At 32.1% G+C, this 17,249-nt stretch overlaps 1 protein-coding gene across 1 annotated transcript; it reads right to left on the reverse strand.

Moving 5' to 3' along the window:
• Positions 1-2,779: 2,779 nt before the first annotated feature.
• Positions 2,780-16,256, reverse strand: LOC106472837 (ATP-binding cassette sub-family A member 3-like). The gene is made up of 6 exons (XM_013933504.2): positions 16,252-16,256; positions 12,583-13,088; positions 7,039-7,226; positions 5,218-5,391; positions 4,463-4,685; positions 2,780-3,086 (listed from the first exon to the last, which is right to left on the reverse strand). Exons 2-6 carry the CDS (start codon positions 12,877-12,879, stop codon positions 2,904-2,906), a joined length of 1,065 nt encoding a protein of 354 aa, XP_013788958.2. The 5' UTR covers positions 12,880-13,088; positions 16,252-16,256; the 3' UTR covers positions 2,780-2,903.
• Positions 16,257-17,249: the final 993 nt, after the last annotated feature.

Genomic DNA, 17,249 nt, shown 5'->3' on the forward strand with positions numbered 1-17,249 from the left:
GTCGAATCTGAATCACTTGAAAAAAACACGGGGGTGCTTAACTTTTTTCCAGGTGTATATATAGTGTACACTGTTTGCTCAACATTAATTTGTTGATTATATTAAAATGAAAATACGACTTAAGCACATGTATAACATTTATTTAGCTTTTGAAAGAAGAAAATACTGTTCATGAGTTACATAATTTTTCATGAAAGTAAATTTTCTATACACATTTTTTTCAGCTAGAAGGTATATTTTTGTAAATAATAATACTGCTTTTTATAATGAATAAAACAAAGTCATAGTAAAAAAATCACTATCATAAATAATTATAATCTGAAATAGGTATCAGCCTTACATGATCCATGAAAATATCAACTAAAAAAAAGCACTCTGTTACACAGTATTATTTAGAAAACTTTAACTGATCAAGAAAGCATATATCAATGCTTTGAAATTAGCAAATTATTGCAAAAGCATTTATCAATATCAAATGTATTCATTATGCCACCAATACCTAATAACCATTATATTATGGAGTAAAAAATATCCATTAATCAGCAATGGCTGTTAATAAAAAAAAATTGTTTCAAGGTGTTCAATTTTTACAATAAAAGAAACACTAAATGTGCATGTGCACTTATGGCCTGTAATATAAAGTCCATCTATTGATTTTGTTTATAAATATTTGTGTTTAACATATATGGATTATAAATAGCACATATTAATTCTGGAAAATATACTGTGTTCTGTTTTAAAAAAATATTTTTTTAAGGAATCATTAGAAGAATGGTCATATTTTATGAATTTAAGTTTTAATTAAAGTAAAAAAAATCCTACTTTGACTAGTTTTAATAATTAGGTGAAACTTCAAACTTTTGAATTTATGGAGAGTTAGATATTAATGCTTTGAAACACTGAAATTAGCAAATGACCACATGAGTATTTATCAATATAAAATAATTAGCATTAATATCAGAATAAGCAAATTTATATATATAACAATTAAGCATAAGCAATTAGTACTACTGCTCTTATAGTGTAAAAATCTTATTTTGATTAGAACCATGTAAAATTTATTTCTGAAATTTGTTTGGCTTAATATCATGTTTAAATTCCATTAGTTTCAGTTTAAAACTATTAGTTAAAATACCAAGTAGAACAGATACCTTAAAAATGACCAACATATGGGTAATATATGTTCAGCTGGCATACTTTATTTGTTGGTTTAAGTTATAATGAAAATAAGTGAAAAAAATATTGGAAATAGAAACCTATTTATTTTTGTATTTAAATTCAAGGAAGTTAAATCAAGGTCAAGATTCTTATTTGTAATGATAATTGTAACTGATTACTTTTTCTTGGAACTGAAATACAAAATTTAATAATTTTACTATTCCCAATATTTTTTCACATATATCTGTCATTTTTCTCAAAAAAAAAAGTATAAATCATTTTTGGGTTTCACCAGGCAAACAACATATTTCACAAGACCTACTATCATAACTGTTTACTTATATTATACTTGTGAAATAACCTATGGACATTTTAATACATAAAGGCAGACATATACTTTATTACATATTTCATAACTTCATTCTGCTACAAATACCTAATAACTATTATATTATTAAATAAAAAAATATGTATTAATCCAGAAAAATTGTTTCAAAGTGTTCAATTTTTCCAATAAAAATAATAAATGTGTGTGTCAACTCATGGCCTATAAAAAATAAGCACATCTATTGATTTTATTTGTAAATATTTCTGTTAATCATATATGGATTATAGATATCACATTTGTATTTTGGAAAATATACTATGTTCTATTGTTTTTTTTAATATTTTAGGAATCATTAGAAGAATGGTAAAATGTTATGAATTTAAGTTTCATATAAAGTAAAATAATTTTCTACATTGACTAGTTTAATAATTAGATGAAACTTCAAACTTTTGAATTTATGAAGAAAGAATATACCAGTACTTTCAAACCTTAGTTTAATTAGTAAATGGCTACAAAAGCACCTATCAGTCAACTAACTAACATCATCTTAATGCAGAAGGACCTGAAGAATTAATATATGAATATGCAAGTTTATACATCACAATTAAGCATAAGCATAATCATGCTGCTACTCTACTATCTAACACTTTCATTTTGATTAGAACTAAATAAAATACCAAAAGGCATGAAAAATCTTTCAAAGACTCAGTAAGGAAACTACTTAGTTAAATTACCCTTGATGACATCATAAGTGTGTGTGGCTTGTTTAGTATGTGATTAGACCATTATTTTCAGTTTTGTATTACTACTTTAAGCATCTACAAGTCTAAAACAATGCTGTTTTTATACATCAATAGCTCTGTGAAATATTCATGATTTTCTTAGTTTAAAGATATGAAGCTATACCGTACTTCAGTCTAAGCCTCTTCTAATATTTTATGCTTATTCATTATATTTAACAAAGTACTGTTACGACAGCGGAAGTCACGTGACGCTGGTAACACATAATGCGTTCTAGAAAGATCAGGGAACATCACGAATAATCCAGTATTTGCTAGATGCCCTCTATTCTTGTATATAAGTGCACCAGACAATTAATCGATATAGAATTGCAGACAGACAGAGACAGACAGTTGAGTCAAGTGCGGTAGTAAGTAAATGGGTGAATCGTTCCCCGTGAATTATAATGTGTTTTTATAAAATTAGTTAAGTTAAATTGGCTGTGGAAATTAAGTGTATTGCAAAGTTGAATTGAGAAAGAATAAACTAGTTTTATTTAAGAAAGGACTTGTGTTGCTAAAGTTTCATCGGAAAGAAATTATACGGGAAATTAACTAATGACCAGAGACGTAACACTACTGAAAACAGAAATCATAATTATATTTCAAATGTAAGTGCCAGCATTTTGTGTAGTTTTCTAAACGAAGTTGCTTTCTGCAGTGATTCTTTGAGATTTGGCAAAGGTTAAGAATATTTGTTCTAGTGTAGTGTCACTAACTAGATAATCCTCCAGGTGGAGCTTTTGTCTTGCATCTTCCATGATACTGAAAATATGACTCAAAGGGATGGAGTTATCTGTGATGTGGTAGTGAAGCATACCCTGTAAAAACAAAATAAACAGAAATGTTAAATGTGACTAAAATAATAAATTACTGAGCAACTTACTTGTCATTATTCCTTAACTGTAATACATTGCTAACCATCAGGCCACACCTGGCAACAGGTGATGTTGATGACAACTTTCTTTGATCAATAACTTAAATTAAGATTAAAGATTTTGAAGTATTGTCTTCAACTCTAATACGTATAAGAAAAAAGGTGGAAAGATTGACAATTGGAAAGTTCAGCGAGTTCATTAACAGAATAAACTTTTCTAACTATTTCACCACCACCTTAACCAACTCTCCCGGTGCCACCTAGATTTATCCTTAGATACACAGAGAAAGACGTGTTGTTGTATAATAACTTGCATCTCAATTATTACTTGTCATGTCAACATGAAATTGCATAAGATATTTCACAGATTATCACACTCTCAGACTGTAAGAACTCTTTAAGTCAAATAATTATTTGTGCATTTATTTCCAAAATATAATTATGAGTTAGTATGTAACATTAATGATTTTATTTCATAACTCTTTCTCAGAAATTTACTTAAGATCACACTTTTCAAGGATAAAACAAAAGTTATACACTGTTTAAATCCCACATATGAGCTCCTAGCAGTGACAGAGTTAAACAGTGATATTTTACAGTTAAAGCAGCTTAAAATAGTTTGATATGAAAGGAAATTATAAATTTGTTATTTACTTCATGATATAGTTGAGAAAGCTATGAACACTTAAACTACATAATTTATTCATTAGGCATACATACACCTTAAATCATTACATAGTGTTCAAAATTGTTAGCCACCACATGTGAGCACATTTTATGGATGACATTTCCATATTTCAGTTGAGCACTAAATAGTTATGTTATTGTTACCATAAAATAATGAACTTAAAAATTGAAAAGTTAACTTTTCTGCATTCCGTAATTAGAATATGAAGAATGGAGAATAAACTTCAAATACATTTGTTATCTTGAGGTAACCTCTTAAGTAATTTTCTTTTTGTATGTAAGGCACATAGTTTCATATCATTGTAGAGTATTTTCTGTTTTGATAAAGCTCATTTTTTAAAGAAACCATGTATTAAACTTAATTATATGGAAAATGTTCTTCTATCTTTGTAAACATCCATTTCTTTTAAAGATAAAAGAAAAGTTATGATATTGAACAATGTAATATGTGTTATTTTTTCTAAACTTATCAACCTATTACTTCACATTTCGTTATCTAATGATCAAGTCCAAGTTGATGATTGATAGTTCAACCAAATAATTAACTTTGTTCTTCTGACGGTTTTTATATGAGTTGTCAAAATTCTCTATTCTGAATCATGAATATGCTTTTTTTTAACATTTATAACTAACCTGATGAATATCCTTAAGAACAGATCCTGGAAATTCCTTTTGAACAAATTCTTGTAAGTTCGATACTACATTATTGTCCAGAGCTTTATCTCTCTCCAGTTTAACAATCAAAGTTGATCCCTGGCCAAACTTTGACTTCAAGTATTGTATTCCTCCAAGACATCTAAACTGACCATTGACCATTATAGCTAGTCTGGAACAAAGTGCTTCACATTCTTCCATGCTATTAAGAAATAAATATATTTGATGAAAGTACAAGTGATTTTTAATGATGTCCATACTTAATACTTCTTTATTTCTATTAATTGAATAAACTCATGTATACCCTCTTTCAATCTCTCTGTTTCTCACTTTCCACAAATACTGTACAATGTTTTTGAGTTGGTGAGAATAATTCCCCATGAGGGACAGTATATCTGGGGAGGCTTAAGCCTCTTATATATGCTATCATTAAAAAAAAACAAAAATGTTAAATATATACAATAAATATTCAACAGTCTAAAAATAAAATTCTAAAGCTTAACTCTCCAAAAACTAGCACTACTGTGTGTTGTAAGAAGTTAAAAAATTAAAATAGTCTAAAGTAGATTCTCAATAAATAAAATAGGAGATGGAATAAACAAGAGAGAACCTTGTGTTTCTTTCTCTTTTCTTCATCCATTATCTTTTATAAAACTTCACATATCACCTGATACTATTAGAATTATTATGTTGCAAACACTTGATATTTATAATATAATGATACATAATCAGACCTGTGGGTTGTAAGGACTACAGCCATTCCACTGGAAGCCCTGATTGTTTCTAAAGCAGTCCATATTTTTCTTCTAGCAATTGGATCTATTCCTGAAGTTGGCTCATCTAAAAAGACAACTGCTGGGTTTCCAATCAAAGCAAGTGCTAAAGACAGTTTTCGTCTATTACCACCACTACAATGTAAACAAAAATAATCTTTGTTTTTATCACCAAAAGTTTTACATCAGAACATAGATAATTTTTCATATGTTTTTTTTATAAAGTTAAAAGATTATTTGTAAAAAATATATACTACTAAACAAAATATTATGATAATAAATTATATATCATCAAGTACATTAAAGTTATATAAAAAATATTTACAGTTTGAACTTGTATATATATACATATATAAATCCTAAGATTGTTGCTCTTTGTGAAAATTTGTCATAAAAGACTGTTGTACTCCAATGCAAAGATGATTTGTTTACCTCTCATTTATTTTGTTAATTTTTAGAAGTGCAAGAATAATTACTTTTCTGAGAAATGAGTTTCTGCATTAGAACACATAGGACTTATTTTCCTTTCTAGAATGAATACTGTAGTGTTTGATAATATTATTCACATTACTGATATTTAATAAACATGCATGCATATAAGTTCAAATATAGCTTTTGCTGTAAACTACCAGCATACAGGTTTCAGTGTAAAGTTTTTAAACACGTTCAGTGAGGTACTGTGATTCAATTCATGGTCAAAGCCTCAGTGAACAGACTTAGTTTAATTCAAAACATTATGCAGAAAAATAGTCAATTTAATGATAAAAACTGCTTAAAAAACACAACTTTTCATCTTGCTAAAGCATAATACACTGTTCCACAATTGACTTTGTGTTGGACATGCTTATAAGGACACTGGTTGGTGCAACCACAATTAATTAATTAATGCTTTTGAATGATACATGTAAGTATGCAATCCTATCTTTGTTCATAAAGTCCTGTTCACTAACATCTGATTTAAAATGACGTTTCAATTGAATTTAAAAACTTTATTATTATTTTTTAATTCAATATCTAAGATAGCTACTTTTAACAACGCTTTCTATCTTATGAAGCCTGGTTTTTTTATGAAATTGTATCAGATGTATAGCTGATTATGTTTGTTGCAGAAAACAAATAGATATATTAATTACTGCAGCCTTATTGTTTTTAGAATATTTGAATAATTATGAATTACTTCACCTTAACTTTTAAAAAACTGAACAGCATGTCATTACTACTTAATCCCTTTCAACCACAGACTATAGTATCTATGTAACAGCTAATTCTAAAGGACACAGACACATAAGCTAACAGAAACAATTAACCTTCAAAACTTCTAGAAATACATTTTATTAAATGTATATTATCAATAAGTGTGTTCATAGTATTGAAAAAACAACAAAAAGGAACTACTTTACTTTTTTGTCATATACAGTATTGTTAAAAAATACCTTTACTAGCCACAGCTAGTGGGTTAAAAAAATCTGATATTTATACAAAACTTATGCTACTTATGCTTTGGCATCATATACTTAGACAATGAAATTTGTTCCATGTTAGCTTGTAAATTAAAAATATCAATAAAACCTTAAAATTACTAAATGTACAATATATGAAGCCATTTTCTAGGTTTTACCTCTTGATAAGTGCTTCACAATGAAAGTTATTAATTTTTGGTTTGTTTGCTTGTTTTTATTGTGAATGCATTAATTATAAATATATCAATTTATAAATGGGGTTCTATTCTAAAATATATAATAAGGTATCTAAGTATAAAAGGAACCATTTCCATAAGTCTACCTGTATTTATCTGTGCGTTTTTCTGCATGATGCTGGAGGTCAATCATCTCAATGATTTCTTGAACAGTGTGACCAATTTGTGTTTCTGGTATGCCACGTAGACGAGCAAAGAGATACAGCATTTCTCGACCTGTTAACTTGTCAATCAGAGCATCAAACTGGGGACAGTAGCCAATGTGTTCTTGAAACTACATAAAAAAATTATTAATGAGCAAACTTACGTTCTTAAAAATAGTAAATTGTTTTATACTTTTGAACCTCATTAAACCTATTTGTACAGGTGGGAGTTCCAGTGTGCATTCCATGCCCCCTCCCCCAATTTCACAAAAAAATTGTACGTATTATAATGTTAACTTAACATTATTGTTAAACTAAATATTATTAGTAAGTTTATTAAAACTGCAAACTTGTGTTTGCTGCACTTAAAACACACAAACACATATTTTTCTAGCCTGTAAAAGCTGATACCCTATATACATATTTTGCCTCCTTTAAAGTATTTCTCAGGGCATCCATGATAGAGAAACTGAAAAAACCTGTACATATGCATTTTGGAGGTTCTAGAGGTTATGCAAATATAATGTGCTTAGTATATGATGGACAAAAGTATCTCTATCTTTCAATGAACCTCACCTTACACTCCAACTCAGAGTCTGAGGGGTATCATCAATTCACAGACAGAAATATGTGAAATATGAAGCTCTGGTGAACTAGATGGACCAAGAGTCAGAAAAAAGGTAGTAGAATCAAATGTAAATGAAAACTTTGTTTTATCCAACTCTGAAGATGAAGGACAGAAAGATGAAAGTACTTATGTGGCTTTTCAGGAGGAGTCAAATGAGGAACTGCTAGTTCTAGAAGCAAGACACAGCTCCGACAGTACAAAGAACTAATTGGTATGGCTGAGGTTAAACCTAATCATCAAGAACTAAACCAGTTACTCATTGTAGGATCATTGTCTGCAAGGAAGTGGAAATCCTTGCTTTATAAACTATCAAAATGTTCACCATACAATATATATACGCTACGTTGAAAAGTTTCCACTACCATAATGATAAAACAATTGGAGCAAGTGGATGTAATGTCTAGTACAATAATAGTTTGCACAACTACAGATGATAGCTAAGAGTTAGAAAATTCAATTGAAATTGTGTTGTGACTCTTGCTTTCTGAGATATTAACTGACATTAGGGGCATTTTGTTGATTGCAAGATTATATGGGATCAAAAGGCCTTTTTTGCCAGTATCTTCCAAGATATTGAGTTGAGTTTCACTGTAACAGATATCCAAAGGGTATCTGATGATAGCTGCTCAGTTAACATAGTTTAACAGTAGATGTAATATATAGTACATCAACAGTTTTCACAACTGAAGATAATAGCTAGGAGTTCAAAAACTCATGCGAGTGGAAGGTCTCTGATGTTTCATGAGAACCACTCATCCAATCTAGCTGAGTGAAGAAAAGTTTCCAGAGAATAATGTATAGTCCTCACTAGGTCGTTTCCAGTACATCTGAAAGACTTCTGTACATGCAGTGAGGGAAATGTGTTTTGTCAGAATGTATATTAATATAAACTGTAGTAACAGCATGAATATTAATCCTGAATTACAATAATTGTAGCTAAAAAGCCTGAGTTTAGTTGATTTTTTATTTTGTAATCTCTGAAATGAAAAATACGAAGTTTGATAACTTGTAGGTGGCAATACTATACTAAACCACAGCTACTGAGTAGTAGCTTAAGAAATGGTTACCAAATAATTTGAGTGGGAGCCAGATGCAGTATATTGTAAAGTACTAGTGTATGTGACAATTTGCAATAAAAGTGTACGTGTATAGCTATGTATGTGCATAAATAAATACACGTGTGTAGGAGTATGGAATATTACACAGTGTAGGAGCATTATATGAAGTCATTCATGAGTGTTGTATAACACAAATGGATCAATTACATAATGCATACAACTATTAAGCAACATATGAATGGAAACAAAGGATCTGACCTGGATGTTAAGACTTTGAAATATTCTGAGGGTAGTGAATTATCATGGAAGAGTAAAATTAATGGAAAGTATCACACATCTGAGAGAAAACATAGTTTTACATGCTGTTTTTCTGTAAGAGTAGTGCTTAATATTTTGATTGGACCAAATTGACATTTTTTGAGCAGGTGAAATTTTCAATAGCACATGAAGTTTACATACAGTAGGTTAAATAGCATAACAAATATACACTTGGTATACTCAGTGTTTTATTTGGTTGTGGTAGAATATTTTCAGCCAAGTAGATTGAAATATTTAGTAAAACATGTAGTTTTCTAAAGATTTCTTAAAATGGTTTCAGAACAAACTGCACTATAAGATGCACATAATTGTAGGCTATCAGGGGAGGTGGAAGATAATACCAAAGTGGAGAAATTTGTAAACTGTACCAAAACTTTAGTAAGTTTGTAACTGAAAGAAGGTTTCCAAGGAAATGTAAATATTAGTGCATTTTAATGGTAAAAAATAAGGGTTGGGGTCACCTAACTTGAGTCAGTTCATGTTTGTCGGATCAAATATTACAGTTTTGATCCCATTTCCTTCCTACTGGAACCAGGTACTGCTTATATGACAATCAGATGGTAGTGAAAGGAAAGGACCTAGGTTGAAGGGTAAGACTGTCAGCCATTATAGCAGGAATAAGTGGAAATGCAAAGAGGTCTTTGGGCTGAGAAGTTCATAGGCACTAGGAATGCATGTTCTACAGGCAATTAGAGCATAAGCACATGTGAACCCTGAAGGAATGTCACTTGACAACAGTAATCTGTTAATCACTCTGCCTCCAAAGGTAGTTTCTAGTGGGGAGTGGTGATTTTAAATAGGAACTTATGGGCCTTTTTCAATTTACATACCTGTATGACCTTTTGACCAATTGGAATTCATGTAACCTTACATTTTAATTCTGGATTTTTACTGTTTAAGATGGAATTCTTGACAGATTTGACTCTGCTGTTCAACTAGCTAAATCTTCCATTACCTTGAATTGCCATGAAGGACAAAATTTATATGATGAACATCAATACACCTAGGATTTCTTGTCAATAAACATCTGAACTTTGAGGCAACCTCACAACTCTCAGAGCTGGCTTGATGTTTGATGCATTGGAACCATGGATGAAGATGCATCACTTACTGATATATCTGATGTAAGTGACCTCCCTCTGTCAGTTTTTGGGTTAGCCCTAAGATCCTCATGGGCCAGGCAACCTCTGTTGACCATGGACCAGCCAGTGGAAGGCAAAGCTTATCTTGGAATATAGTGGTACAAGCAGAAGAAAAGCCAGTCTACCCAACCTTGCTGATAGGCCAAAAACAGAGGACATCCCTACACCTTCTTCAGCTCCTATGAAGATGGACTTTTGGCAATCCACCAAGCAAGTGTACAGCAGTTGACAGGTGTGTGTTCATCTCATGGAAACAATACTAGAGGTGCAATCACCTTCGACGGGACCACTAAATATCACAGTCGAGAAATATGTCTATGAGGTTACAGTTAACTCTCAAATTGGTATGGTTCTGTGAAAGTGTTTCAGAGTCAGGGTTATGAAGATCTTACTAGTTTCCACCACTATCATTGGTAGGGTAGCAACCCATAGCTCTTGGTAAGTCAGATGCCATCATCAATCCTTGTAACAACATTAATAATGTCTGCAGTATAATGGTGGTCAAGCCACCTCCACCCAAGAGGTTCTACAAGACCCCAGAATGGGAGCTGAGGACAATCCTACCAATGATCCAACTAAGCAACATCATTGTCTAACTGACCCTGCAGCAGATCTTGGTGCTGAAGTGCCACTGCCAGGAGATGGTTGCAAAGTATATGGAAGCCTGGGCCCTTGGAGAAACACTCCAGTCTCCTGACTGAAATACTAAGTCTGACAGCTAAGTTTGGACCTTGCACAGATTAGGGAAGCCTTGGCCTGAAACATCATATATGTCACTACATTAGCTAGTCACTGGTCTACCACCACTCTAGAGGGTCTGCAGCTGGGATTGAGGTGAGTTGAATTGTACCTTGTGCTTGCCATTCGGTAAATGTGTATTTTGTATATATTCTTTTTTTAGTTTATTTGTATAAGTGTGTACATTATATATTACAGACATATCTTAATTTTGCCCTGTTTAATTATCGATTTTAAAGAATGGTATAGTATGTCTAGATTATCAATCATTGTTAAACATTTAATCTTATTTTTGTATTGTTTTGCAATCATTACTGTCTTTTACGGTGATTTTGCTTAAAAAGGGCCTGTGTTAATGCTCATACATGTTTTATTTTTTATTAGGATTCATTTGATAACTGTCCTCTTGTTGTGTTATTGTTTGGTATTCTTTCTTTTTATTTTTAAAAAGGGTTTAGTTTGTATGTGGTATAATTGACTAAGTGTACCTCAAAAATGTCATTGTTAAAAAGTTTCTGATTATTTATTGTTTCACAGCCTCACAGTGTTAGATTTCTTTACTTTTTCCATAAGGAGAGTTTCACAACCTCAATCAACAACATGCAACACAAAATTTTGTGCTTCATTTCACAGAATATGGTGGAATATGAAGAAAAGTAATCAGTTAGGATTGAGTAATTATAATGATTTTGAATAAGCAAATCAGTAAGTCACATGACAACCACAGCCACTTTAGTGTCACTGTGGAATGTAATGTATCAGAACTACATTTTGACATTTTTTTGGTATTTTGTAGGTGTTGTGATGCTCCTGAAAACTTATATGTTTTGGGGAAGGTATACAACAGTTTTCAGTGCAAAATATTTATACAGTCAGATCATAAGTGTTTTCAGACTGGGGATTTAGAATTTCCAAGTTGGGGATATCCTTTGAACTTAATGGCATTGAAAAATAAGTGAATATGAATCAACATGGGGCACCAGAACCATCCAGAAAGAAATTTACAACAATCGTACCAAAACTGTGGTTACCAAAATGTGGCATTGTGTAACAGGTGTCATTCCACAAACACAAAAGTCAGTGACAAAAGCTGTCCATTTGCTTTAGGCAACAGCACATAACATAATCTAATCTAATCTGTAAAGCAACACAAATCATATATACACAAGCTGCTTCCATGACACATTCAATAAAGCATTGTATACCTTAAGCAGCTGGAGAATGAAATGAGTATTCATACTATTCCATATGAAGACAAAGTGGTCAAAACACCAGATGCAGTCCTTCTGGATTTCTGTGCAACTGGACTGTTGAAATGGGTGCTGGAAAGCTATCATCCTTGTGGAAAGCATGCAGGGAGCAGTGATGATCTTATGACACAATGGAACTTTTGCATTGAAAACTATGCTGCAGACTTTTGTGAAAATGTACATTTATCAACTAGAGCGTGACTGGAAGTAATATGGACTGTAATGGCTTGGTGAAACTCCAAAATAGTTTTAATGTAACAAACCAGGAAAAAGTTTAGAAACAAAGTGTTTACATTCAAAACAAAATAATATGAAAGTTAAGAAATTTTGGTTAATTTAAATAATCTTATTACACTTTTCAAATCCTGCCTCAAGCTGTATTCACCAATATATGCATTTCCATCGGTCAGCATCAAATCTCCTGTCAACATCCTGAAAGTTGTTGTCTTTCCTGCTCCATTGATACCAAGTAAACCAAAGCATTCCTTCTTATGCACTCCTAGAGTCAATCTATCCACTGCACACAGAGTGCTAAAGTATTTGGTCAATTTTGTCACCACCAATGCCTCAGATGCTACTTGTCCTTGCTGAAGGAGATCTTCTATACGATCTTGTTCCTGTGTGACATCCACATCTTGATCTACATACATGGATTCAAGTGAAACAGATGAGTGTTGGATATTTTTTACTGCAACCTTAAATTGGTACCAGAATCGTGCAAGGTTTGTCTCCACTATGAGGAGGAATGAGAAGAATATTATTCCACTTAGAAAGAGAATAAAGATATCCCGACCACAGCCATTTCTATCCCAAGTTACTGGGTTTGTTTTTGGTACGGTGCCATCATTCTGGTACAAAGCTGAAAAAGAAAAAAAAAATTCATACCCAGATTTGTATTAATATAAAACTACAGTATGTTTGCAAATTATTTGGTGTGAAAATGTTGTACTGTCATGTGGTTATCTAATTTACCTTTCTTTACTGCTGATAAACCAACGAATTTTCAGTGATAGTATATAACTACAAATCTCTGCACTTGTGTTACACTATCATTACATTAACTAATATTCTTATATTTCTCTGGCACAGTCACCATTTTGTGGATATTACTTCATGACATATACCTAACTTTATGCCATGTTGTAAGCTTACCAGATTATTATAAATATTTTTTTTCAACAATTTGTTACAATGTACATTTAAGTAGGATTTCAAAATTAGATAATATATCTAGAAAAACTGAGGCCCTCTGTCAGAACTAATAATTTATTTTTGACTTATCAAATATATATGTTCAAGTAATTATGTTTAGAAAATTGTTTTTAAGAAAATGTGAGGTTAGTTACACTACGCTAGTCTGTAATCTTAGTACAAACTGTTGATGATCTAGGTTTTATAACTACTGGCACCAGCCATCCTAAATTATGTTAAACAAGCTGCTGTTATCAGAAATCCTACAGATATCTGTTAAAATGAAACTCTGCTTGATAGCCCTGAAAATAATGGTTACAAAATCCTTTCAGTCCAGTTGATCTATCGAGGAATAGTCCATTTTAACTCGGTGTTTGAGTGGTAATCATACAATGTAGTGCAAACATCAAACCCTAGAATACCACCACATTGCTGAGAAAGCATGGATCACAATACCCTTCCAAGTAATTTGTTGAACTCCTAGCTATCATCTACAAGCTGTTGGTATACCAGGAATTATTTCGACTAGTCCTAACTAACTTAGTTCTATGGCAATATACTGGAAACTACACAATGTAATACATACACTATATGATGAACAACACTTGATAACTTGGATAGCAAGGATCACCACCTCCTTTCAGTTAGCGATCCTACAATCAGTAACTGCCCTTGGAAAATACCACTTCCATCACAAAGAAGCCTTTTTTGAACTTAAAGAACAAGAGTTAAAGGACAGTACATACTTCAGCAGAAAGAGTAAATTTCACAATAAGATAATCTGTAGTCACAGTGCCAAACTTTCCTCCTTCCTATCTACTCAAGTCGATTTGAATTAAATAATTGAGTGATGGGATAGGTCTGCAGAATAACAGGAGATTCACAATATTTATTATGGAACAATATTGAATCTCAGAATAAATGAACCTGTGGAAGAAAAGGACTTGATACATGATAATGCACAAAATTAAAAATATTTATTAATTTACAAATAAAGTGTGTGTACTTGCTGTTGTTAAGCACATGATGGCCAGTTCTATTGGATGTTATGTCTTCAACTGATCAGGCTGTTTGAATCTAATGCTCCATACTCTACAGATAATGTCACATTTACCCAGAAGGTCAAGCACTTTCCATGTGACTGTTCATATTCATGCAAACAAAGGTGAGGCCATAGCCTCAAAATACCATCTGTTCTACCATTGAAGGACACTTTTGTCAACATTCTTGCACAATGTGCAGTATTACAGCAATAATTCACACAGATAGAACAGATACTATCTCGTAGAGAATGACAAATGCAACTAGAATGAGATAAACTTGACAAATTTCTTGACTACACATTATGTGAAAATTCACATACAGAAAATAGATTACAAATTCAGATATAATAATATAATACAAGATAGAAATACAAGGTATATTTATATACCACACTCAAAACTTAAGTAAGATCTTTAGAGACCAGGAAAATATATTATTGTTTGATACTGAAAGACAGGGCTAATGCAAACATCTTGATATAAGTGTAATTCTCTTGACTTATGGTTTAACCTCTTTCATGATTTGCTCAAGATAGCTCTATGTTTCAAAAAATATTTTCCCGAGTTAATTTGGACAAATCATTTCTCACCATATGTTTAACTTATCATGTACAGTACACCACAGATTTTCCGGCACCTCCTTTAATCCAGACAAAATTACGAGAGTGCACTTGAAATTCCCACGACTGCCAGACTACTTCACTGGGTGGCCACAGATGGTATTATGTGTGATGCACATTACATTTTAAGTAGGTACGTCACTCTCGTGAAAAGTTTCTTATAAATATTAAACTAGTGGATCAAATTTTTTTTCATGAATGTTGCCAAGAATATGTAGTTTAACTAGATACAAACATTTAGTTTCGATTTTTTTTCTTCAATTTTTTATAACACACAATGTTGATAATAGTGTATGAGAATTAAAAATAGAACATATTGAACATAACATTAATAGTAAAATTCTAAAATTTGCCACTTTGGATGCGGTACTACTGCAACATTCTTTGTAAGTACAGTAATTAATAAACCTTTTTCATTTATACTGTACTAATAAACCTGTATTATTTATACCTGTACTAATGTATTTCATTAATTATTTAACTTACATTTAATATTTGTTTTATTTAAGATTTTAGCAGTCCATGGTGCTTTAGAGACATGGGAGGGGTATAATTAGTTGGTCAGAGGTGTATTGTTGAATTATTATCATGTGACCTCTGTTGGTCTGGCAAAACAGATAATTTGGTAAAGCTCTGGAACCAAGGGTGCTGGAAAATTAGTGATGTACCTGTATTATGATAAGCTATTAAAAAGCAAAATAAAAATAAACTGCCAAAAAAAACCTGACATGAAAGGGGTTAAGCATGAGACAGCAATCTCTTAAAGAGAACTTACGTTTTAGCTAGTTTATTTCAGTTTTCAGGATTAGAAAATGTAAAGTTAGCTACAGTCTAAGGTTATAAAATGAAGAGGAAAGTTGCTTTTGTTTCAAGCTTGGAGAGAGAGAGAGGGGATAATAGATATGCATAAATGCTGATAGAAAGCATGTATTTAGATGGAATAACCATATTTAGAGTGCAGCTCCCTCTGAGGAAGCTAGCTGAAAGCTTTTCTTCAGATATGGGAGCATTTTTGTTCAATATTGCTAGGAGTGGGTTGCTTGAAAGCTTTTCATAAAGGGAGGGAACATCTTTCTCAGTATTGGTAATAGTGGATGGTTCAAGCTAAGAAAGAACTACCAACACTAGCTTTGACAGGAATAAAAGATCAGTTAAATCTTTTTCACACATTCAAACACTAACCAAAATAAAGAAAGATGCTAAAAACATGCATTTGATGTATTGCTTTTTCTTTTTGCTGTTTGTCTCAAAACTGTATTAGTTTACAACTGTTAAATTTGATTGTATAAGGCAGTAAGTTCATTAGACCCTAGCTTGAAGGAAGAGGTTCTAGTTTTAAATATTTGTTAGACACAGCCCTTTCTACTGTGTTAGGGATTTCTGCCACTAGAATTAAATGTAATTAACTTATGTTTTTAGCAACTTGAGGGTCCTATTTAAAAAGATAGTGTTATGACAGCAGAAGTCCGTGATGCTGATAACATGTGATGAATTTCTCAAATGGTCATGAATTACCGGGGAAGACCGAGTTTGTTTGAGATGCCCTTTTTTTCAATATATAAGCCTGGCAGAGAAAGCCTGAATGAAGAGAGTTCCGGGTAAGTTACAATTCCGTTTCGAGCTAGCGTGTGAGAGCGAAGTTATTGAGATTGTGAATCGCTGTGATTTATAGCGTGTATTGTAAAAGTAGTTAAGTTTAAAGTGACGAGAAATGTACTGATTGTGAAATTACTGTGTGCTAAAAGTTTGTATCGAGGAAGAATAAACTGGTTTAACCAAGAAAGGATTTGTATCACTGAAGCTTCTAATCTTGGCAGCTATTACAAAACTTTGCCAATTCCTGTCCCAGTGTCCAATTGCACTTTTCTACCATCCCATCAGACTGTGGATGAAGTGGCATTGTCCTAGTCTTTAGTATGCCAAACAACTTGCAGCATTCATGGAACACAGCTGATTGAAAGTTACGGGCCTTGATCAGAATGCAGTTCATATGGCATACCAAACCTGAAGAACAGATGTAGCTTCCAGATTTGGTATTGCATATGCCTCTGGCCACTTGGTGAAATAATCCATCACCACACAAATGTACCTGTTTCCAGCACTAGATCTGCAGCAATCACCAGCAATATCAACGGCTACTCTTTCCATTGGTGCACCAAATTGATA

The sequence above is a fragment of the Limulus polyphemus genome, unplaced genomic scaffold, assembly GCF_000517525.1.
Source record: "Limulus polyphemus unplaced genomic scaffold, Limulus_polyphemus-2.1.2 Scaffold5649, whole genome shotgun sequence".
Taxonomy (NCBI): Eukaryota; Metazoa; Arthropoda; class Merostomata; order Xiphosura; family Limulidae; genus Limulus; species Limulus polyphemus.